This window comes from Bicyclus anynana, chromosome Z (genome assembly GCF_947172395.1).
Source record: "Bicyclus anynana chromosome Z, ilBicAnyn1.1, whole genome shotgun sequence".
NCBI lineage: Eukaryota > Metazoa > Arthropoda > Insecta > Lepidoptera > Nymphalidae > Bicyclus > Bicyclus anynana.
This window is the reverse complement of record NC_069110.1, coordinates 8,566,917-8,575,800: the sequence shown is the minus strand read 5'-3', so window position 1 is coordinate 8,575,800 and position 8,884 is coordinate 8,566,917. Positions and strand designations below refer to the sequence as shown.

Genomic DNA, 8,884 nt, shown 5'->3' with positions numbered 1-8,884 from the left:
AAAAGCTTCGACCAACACCTTAAGAAGCTTTCGCTTAACTGTTGGATCAAGAGTCGGATACAAAAGGTAGTTATTCTTGAGACGGGTTGTATTATGAGGAGGTTTCTCACTCTGGAGCCCTGACCACCGGTTGCTTGGGCACTCAAATATCCCGCAGCGGGAGAGTGAATTTTTTTTCTTATAAATTTTTAATAATGTTTTGTTTTTTATACTTATATTTTTAAAAATTAAAAAAAGAAGTACTAATTAATTGGGAGATCAGTAACTTAAAACTAATACATAATATATATATATATATATATATATATATATATATATATATATATATAGAAAATATGTTGTGCCAAAAAATAGACCTGACTCAGTTAACATTTGTTGCGAGTACATCAGTACAATTATAAACTTATGCACATTATTTTTTAACTTGGAAGCGGATAAAAACTAAAATTTCTACTTTTTATCTTTAGTTTTTTCGGTTAATAATCATAGGACATAGTTTAAAGACTAGTATATAAATGATAAAATTATAAGTTCAACTATAGAGTACAAAACGTTCATAATTAGGGCTCAGTGTTCAATTACTGTGGTAAATCCCCAAAGGCAATCAAATTACTTTTTTTTATAACTTATCGGGAACAAGGACTTTTCCATTTCATTTGGTCAAATCTTGATTATATATGGAATTATGTAGCTAACTCAATAAACGTCGTTGACATGAAATATTAGTTTTACATGCATTTAATTTAAAGTTGACCAAAACGCATAAACGTTCATCTTTTGGTGCCACTACCCTAATCAAAAGTGAATCCCTACTCTGATACGATCGGTGTCCAATTTATTAGTTGCGGGCTGTCATAAATCGCTTTAAATCTGTTACTATACTCGGCGACTTAGTCGGCCAACTAAAAGTTGCCAGTGAGTGGGGGTTCTTATTACGATATGACAGTTCAAATCAAATCAATCTTGTTAGGATAAATATTAAATATCTGTGGCTATCGATGGCCGGCGCCCGGCATTTTAAGATCAATGTGATCAATGATGGCCATTTCGTATCCTAATGTCAACGTCGAAGAATTTTTGGAGTAATAATTTTAATAAATGGTGTTAGATTGTGTACTGGCACTTTAATATCATCCAAAGTGAGGTGTGTCGTGAAATGCATAGAAAACCCGTCAGCAATAATAAAGGGGAGTTCTGTTTGTCCGTCTTTTTTATCGTGTTAATGAAATATCTGTTTGCACGTCGTAATGTAAAACGATAAACGATTTGATGCTGTGTGACCCTTTTGTGAAGCACCATTATAATAATAACTCAACGGACAATGTAATTAGTTTTGAGAGTAAATGTTTATAGTCATCGTGGAACTCGTAGGAAGTCGTTTCATACGTTAACAGTTAACAGCGGACAGCCAACATGTTGTGGTAATACCAAAATTAATACGTTCCATTTGCGATGGAATCAAAATTCAAATACCTACGACCTACTTACTAATTGCGCTTTAGAAAATAATTTTCAACATAATGCGAGTGTGAAATACCCTATTTCATCGAAATTCACAACTCTTTCAATTGAATGCTGCCTTAGAACATATGGATTGTTTTAATGTGAAGAGAACCTAGCTTTTATTGATTGTAATTATATGCATCAGTCAGTATAAGAATTTCAATTTATATAGTGCACATGGTACTTGGTGGATGATTTACATTACATGAATAATGTATAGGGATTTACGTGAGGTAGTAAAATGTATTCTAACTTAGTATACTATTTAAGTCATTTGCGGTATAATATGGCACTTGGTGCATATTTTTCTACAACTTAGATTGTCTTGCATTTAAAGGTGTTACTTATAAAAGAATTGCTTAGAAAAAGACACATTATACTAATTTACAATGTTATATTTGCTTATGGAACAAGAAGTACAACAGTTTATAGCAATATTTTTGTAAAGACAACTCTATAAAAGAGCAATATATTACATAACTCTTATACTTTTTTTTTTGTGTTGAGTAAGTGCCAATGGCTCCATGGCGTGTGACCACAGAAGCATCATCTGATGAGACCCGAAGGGCGTCTCCTATGAGACTCAGACCTCGGCTTAGAGGGCCATTCAGAAGGGCCTAACCGTGACCTGAGTGAATCAGTCTGGATGCCCCCAAAATCGTAGAAAACTCACGTCCGGGTGGCGTTAGATATAGGGGATGTCGTCTTTGCCGGCTAAGACGCTGTGTAGCTTGTGATTGTGTTGCCCGGGAAGCATTGTTGGTCGTCATGTCATCCTCTGGATCGTAAAGGACGTTTTTGGGACACCTCTGCTTGAAGTTAGCGTTAAGGTTGGGAGTGTAGTTGCAGGCCCCAACCACTAGTTGGTTGGGATGGATGGCAGCTCTGTCGAAATAGTTTCGAGAGAGCTGTTTCATGTAACTAGCTATTGAAGGTAAATCTAAGTCCCTATGGAGGTTGTTATTGCGTACACACCACGGTGCGCTTGTGATTTGTCTCAGAAACCGTTTTTGGAATGTTTAGAGCGGCTTAAGGGTTGTTTTGGGACGGTGGGCTAACACTACACCACCATAAGTTAAGTTCGGACAGATTGTGGTGGGACAATTTGCTTTTTTTGTTAATCGTGGTGTAAAGGCAGTGCATTATGTATGCAGTCTTTTTCCTCGCTTTCTTCTTCTTCTCCCTTTTCCTGGGCCTTTTCCGCACTTGGCCATTAGGGTTGGCCATCGTGCATAGGTCTTTTTGGTGCTGGTCCCTGCTGAAGTAATTCCAGTCAACCGAGCTCGCTCCAGAAGCCTAGCAGGCCGCCCAGGTTGCCGAATGCCTCTTGGAGTGTTGCTGGGGATCCAATGTGTGCTGCACGTTGTTTGGATACACCTCTGCATCTGAGCATAATATGTATCGGGCTTCCTCTTCCTCTGTGCATGCTCTGCACAGAGGACTGTCTGTTATACCTAGAACCGAAAAGTGTTTATTTAGTGAACAGTGACCTGTCATTAGTTCTGTTACTCTTTGTTACGTTTGCTACGTTTAAGTTTAAGTAGTTTTAAATAAAAATGGGGCTATCGGTTTAAAATTAACAATAAGTACACTGAGTCCATCTTAGCCTTTGCAGACGATCTTGCTATACTGACGCGTAACCCGAAACATTGTCAGGAATTACTAAATGAAGTGGATGAGTTCTGTTTGTGGACTGAGGGACTGAGGACAATGCCAAGTAAATGCTACTGCCTATGTCTGGGGAGACAAAATACCAAATTTACTTCCTACGATCCGGGACTCTCTATTAGTGGCCAAAAAGTAAACACAATTGCTGAAGCAGTGCCTTTTAAATTTCTTGGTAGAAAGATAGATTACAAAGGACGTACACCATCTCTAGAGGTAGTTGTCGATAATTTCATTAATGATCTTAATAAAGTAGACCAACAGCCAATAAGCAATATCAAAAAAGCTTGGATTTACGATAACTATCTTACGTCACGTCTGACTTGGCCTTTTGTTGTGTATGATATTGGTAAAACTCTTCTAGCAAAATTGGATGCAAACGTCATAAGGACATTGAAGTTTTGGTTTGGACTGGCACACCCGGCTGACCCCTCAACTCTATTCAAGGCTCACAACAGTTTTGGGTTGAAAATGAAGAAGCCATCGGAACTCTACAAACATCTTAGAGTTACCAAAACGCATGTCCTGGCAAAGTCTCAGGACGAATTAGTAGTGTCACTCCCAAAAGATGAGTGTGCCACTGAATTGAATTCAAGGCTTCAATTCCATAAACAATTTATGGCAGGTGCACAGACTAATAAAGCTGGGCTGGGTGCAATTAAGAATAAAGGAGACCAAGACATAGTAAAATCCTTCTTACAAGAAGATGAAAACGACATCTACAAAGTGCACGCAATGAATTTAGAAATACAAAATGAGTGGTTATCTTTAGGTGAGTTCTGCATCCCGGTTGCACTAAAGTGGCGCGCCTTGCTATATGACTGGTCTCCTGCCTTATTAAAATTCTATCTTAATGCCTTTCAAATGACTCCCAGATCAGAGCAACTTAGTACGATGGAGGAAAGCCACTGTAAAATCTTGCTATATGTGTGGTGAAGCAATAGGAACAGCAAGGTACTTGTTGGTTGGATGCAAGGTGCTCCTGGATAGGGGTCTTTATTCACGTCGTCATGATAGAGTACTCCAAATTATACGTGAAGCTATAAATAAGCCTTTCAGTAGCTAGAGCTCAAAAAGGATTGACTACAAATAAAAGACAAATTAACTTCGTCAAAGCAGGTTCAATAACAAAATCATCTAGTAAGCCTTACTCAATCCTAGGTTCTGCACCTGATTGGACTTTATTGATGGATACGTATGAGAAACATTATAAAATCCCTCGCTATTTCGAGATCTAGACCAGACATTTTCCTTTTGTCCAAACAAACAAAGTGAATAGTACTTGTAGAGCTTACTGTGCCGTGGGAGACTAACATTCCAAAGGACCACAGTTTAAAAGTGAATAAATATTATGACCTAACCTATTATGAACTGACTAATAATGGCTATGTAGTTAGTCTGTACGCCGTAAAAGTAGGTGCGAGAGGATTACCAGCAAAATCTCTCTATAACTTGCTTAAAGACCTTGGCCTCTCTAGAAGTGTAGCTAGTTCTATATTAGAACAAGTATCCAAAGCTGCTCTAATAGGATCTTACCAAATTTGGATTGGTAGGGAGAACAACACTAGCAGAGAAGAGGAGTATTGATCGATCGTCAAGGAATTCCTTAACCCTACATCCAGTAGTCACAAGTCCTGGACTTTGCTTGGTGTTTTTCTCTCTACCACGCGATGGACTCGGCACCTGCACGGTGAATCCATGGAATGCTAAGATATTCGTCTTTCTCTCTCTCGTTAGATGTGGGTTGAGGCTTAGTAAAGCCTCTTTTGTGTGTTTGCATTCATTTGTGTTAGCTCATGAATTTGCATGTAACATGCACGAGATCAGACGCGAGCCGGTGTCAGTTGTATCAGGGGTGTAACTCCTCACACTGCCGCGCTCTGCGCACAACACCGGCCGCTGTCCTCAGTCGTAAGTGTCTCTTTGCGGAGCCATGTTTTGTACTCACTGTAGGGTATTGGCACCATTGGAAGTGGTCCATTAACCTTCAGTGTTGTACCTTTGCGTGCGAGTTCGTCTGCCCTGTTATTTCCGGTGTTGCCGTTATGACCCTTCACCCATTTTACTGTTACGTTGTTTGTTTTCTTTAAGTTTGTTAAAGCTGTGTGACAGTCTGAGATAAGCTTTGAGGAGGTTGTGTCTTTAGTACTGCCTGACTATCACTGCAATATGTTTATATTAAAATTGGTACCTTTCTGGCGGTCATCGCTAAAGCCGCAGTTGTGATTCAAACGTACTCAGCCTGGAAGATGGGAGTTGTTCTAACCCAGTGCCTGTGTGATGTTTATGTTGAGCTCTGGACAATAGACTCCTGTACCTGTTCTTGTATTTGTTTTTGATCCATCTGTGAACACTTTGACTGTGTTCGCATTTGGTTTTGATTCCACATCATCTGTGATGATTTCGTGTCCATCAAGTATTGTTTCCTTGTTTTGCCACATTTCACTCTATGTTTGGATGTTTGGCTTTTTCTTTCATTAGTAGACTTGCATGTCCTGTGTTTGTATCTTTCCATTGCCCACTGGATTTCAATCTGAGGGCTGTCAAGGTTGCTTCTTCTTTAATTTGGAGGTGAAGGGATGGCACTCCCAGTATCACCTCCAAAGCGGTTGTGGGTGTTCTGCCCATGCTGCCTTATTGCTAGACATGCTTGCCTTTGGAACTTTTGTAGTTCTTGCTGGCTTGTTGTTAGTAGTGTCCTAGGCCACCAGATTATGTAGGCATAGGTCATGGAACTTCTTACAACAATTTTGTAGAGCCATTTCACTATGTGTGGTTTGAGGCACCAAGTCTTCATTATCATTCGTTGCATTGAGTCAGGATTGTGGTTGATTGTTGGATTTTTATATCTATATGTGTTTTTACCAATTAAATTTTTGGTCTATAAACCCCTAAATATTTTACCTCCGTGGATAGTGTTAGGGTTGTGATGAACAGTTTTGGTAGTTTGTTGAGGTCAGGCTTTCTCTTGTTTGTGAAGAGTATCAGTTCCGTTTTATTTGGGTTTGCAGATAGTTTGTAGTCTTTACACCATCTTTCTATCTGTTTAAGTGCATTTTGCATTATGTTGCACAATGTGTTTTCATGTTTTCCGCTGATAAGGTTTGTTATGTCGTAAGCGTATTCGATCGTGGTGTAACCTTTGGCGTTCAATTTCCTTATCAGGTCATCCACCACCATGTTCCATAAAACGCCGCCTTGGGGGCAGCCTTTGGCCACTAGGCCATGTGTTTTGCCGTTTATGTCCATTTGTATGATTCTTTGTTTTAGGAGTGCATTTATCTATCTCCTCAGAGTCAGAGGCACCTTGTGCCTTTCCAGGGATTGGTCTTTGCTTTTGAAAGTAGTCCTGTCGAAGGCACCCTCTATGTCAATGAAGGTTGCCAGTGTTGCTACCTTATTTTCTAAATTGTGTTCGATTTTGCTCACTATAGCTTATTGGCATTATTAGCAAGTGCTGTTTTTGTCGATTTACCTGTGCTGTAGACATGTGAATTATTTTGAAGAGGCGTTGTGCTTAGCACCCCATCACGAGGTATCTATCTCCCAACCTTTCTAGGGTTTTCAGTAGAAAGGATGTTAGGCTGATTGGTCTGAAGGATCTTGGGTTTGCATAGTCGTTTTTCCCCGGTTTATTGAGGTGCATGGAGAAGCTCATGCGGTTGTCAAAGGTTACGCCTAGGTACTTGGCAGTACATAGCCAGGGGATGGGACCTCCATAAAGGGAGACTTCTTTGACCGGGAGACCGGTATGCCAGTGAAAAGCACGGCTGCGCTTTTTTCTGGGTAGACTTCTATCCGCCAGAGGCAGAACCATTTGCCTCTTGTACTTGTAAATATTTGATCAACATCTATGAAATACAAATAGTATTAAAATAACACAAATGATTTAGTTGTAATCCAAATTTTGGCTACTACAAGATTACAAGAGCTCTCATGTTATTTATATAAATCTATATATTATAGCACATATATTTTTCCTTTGTAACAATATTATGACCAATAGTTTCCAATACAGGTAACTTGAGCGCTTCCCACACTGGTCACGCAAGCGTCGACAGCAATAAGAAAGGCAATGCTAATTCCAACAGTGACAACAAACTAAGCAACATGGAGAGCAAGCAACAAGCGCATGGCGATCATTTTGAAGGGAAGGAGGCCACTCCACAAGAGAAACGTAGTGCTGAAAACAGAGATGGTAAATATGTAATTCTTCTTTTTCTTTTAAACTAGTCATGTCTGCTAACCTACCTGCATAACTATTCTATCCCTCTATCACTATTGCTATGTGATTTATTATTATCACCACTTGAAAATGTATATTGGTATACAAGTGATGAATAATTTTACATGATTAATGTTTTGGTAACCTTAACTTCATTATAATTCATAACAGAACGAGCTCAGTCAAGTAGTGGCGTGGTATCCTCCACCCAAGAAGATTTGGTTCCTATTGGCATTATTAGCAAGAGGTCCTCCATAGAAGGCAGCCAAGAAGTGGAGCCAGCTGAAGATGAGTCATCAAAACGGAAGAAAAAGAAAGACAATGAGGATAAAGAACTAATGGGCAAGCCAGCGCCAGTAGCCCGCAGCAGTACAGGACGGTAAATATTAAATCTATAACAAGTTTAATTAGTCCTAAAAATCATTATTTCATACACATTGTATTAATATACATTATACATAAACAATTATAAAATAAATAAACAATTATAAAAGCTGTTTTTCTAAAAATTGTGTGAAAACTTAATTTTCATCACAACTTTTTAAATATGTTTTATGAAGAATTAAGTTTTTATAATTAATAAAATATATATTAGTTCATTTTATTGATTGTATTTAATTTTTACCTAACATTTAATTAGTATATGTATTAGTATGTTGTTATATGAATGTATATTTATAAATATTACACACCACTGACCTGCAGCCTGTGTCCTACATATGTTTTCCTCTTTCTAAGGCTGCCCTGGGTGAAATTGCTATAACTTATAGGGGTATCTGTTTGTATCTTATTTTTAAGTTATTTTAATTTTTATTTTTCAAGTATTTTTGTGATATTATATATGAATGGAGTCTCACAGAATATCAACTTCTCGCTACATAAAAAATATTGTTTGTAAATTATTATACAAATATCATTCAGGTCATGTTATTTATTGACACAGTCATTAAGCTTTATATAGGTATAAAATGTCTATCACACATCTGTTTTCCTTCATGGGTCATATCATTAGAGATAATGCTTTACTATTACGTCCTTTGTAGTTCTTATATCTGTCCAGGTCACATAATATGATATTGAAGCTGAGCTAGAGCACCAATTATTATCAGTGTTTAAAAATCTTTGGCAGGCAATATTCACAATGAAATATGTGGATGAAAAGAAAAGCAATTAAGATTGAGATTTGAGATTTAAATTTCAAAGAAAGGATAAGTTGTGAATTCACATCATTATTAGCTTAATGTGTATTAAGTAAAAGTGTTTGAATAATATTGATAAATTGTAGGGTATTTAGATTTCACATCCACAACTACAGTTGTAGCTATCACAATATATTTTTGTAACATAGCTGTATAGTGGTATTGACAAAAGTAGTTCAGCATCTGCATTCTTTCATTTCATATCCGTAGTAGGTGTAGAATCCTCAATCTAAGAACATTTGGTTCCCATTAGTAATAAGCTGCCATATAGAAGATAGCCAAGATGCTGAGG

General features: G+C 37.9%; 1 protein-coding gene across 2 annotated transcripts; it reads left to right on the top strand.

The window, feature by feature from the left end:
- Positions 1–971: 971 nt before the first annotated feature.
- On the top strand, positions 972–8,884 carry LOC128199701 (uncharacterized). 2 transcript variants are annotated; one of them, XM_052890495.1, is made up of 4 exons: positions 972–1,188; positions 7,188–7,366; positions 7,565–7,772; positions 8,846–8,884. In XM_052890495.1, the coding sequence occupies exons 1-4, from the start codon at positions 1,157–1,159 to the stop codon at positions 8,868–8,870; spliced, it is 444 nt and encodes a 147-aa protein (XP_052746455.1). In that variant the 5' UTR covers positions 972–1,156; the 3' UTR covers positions 8,871–8,884. The 2 variants fall into 2 exon arrangements, with proteins under 2 accessions (XP_052746455.1, XP_052746456.1); XM_052890496.1 differs by lacking the exon at positions 972–1,188 and adding an exon at positions 1,278–1,421 and having other exon boundaries at positions 7,187–7,366.

Excerpts from the sequence above, each read along its gene's own strand:
- LOC128199701 (XM_052890495.1), top strand. The coding sequence starts at position 1,157 with ATGCATAGAAAACCCGTCAGCAATAATAAAGG. Across the intron at positions 7,367-7,564 it reads TAGTGCTGAAAACAGAGATG|AACGAGCTCAGTCAAGTAGT; the intron begins GTAAATATGTAA and ends AATTCATAACAG. Across the intron at positions 7,773-8,845 it reads GCCCGCAGCAGTACAGGACG|TAATAAGCTGCCATATAGAA; the intron begins GTAAATATTAAA and ends GGTTCCCATTAG.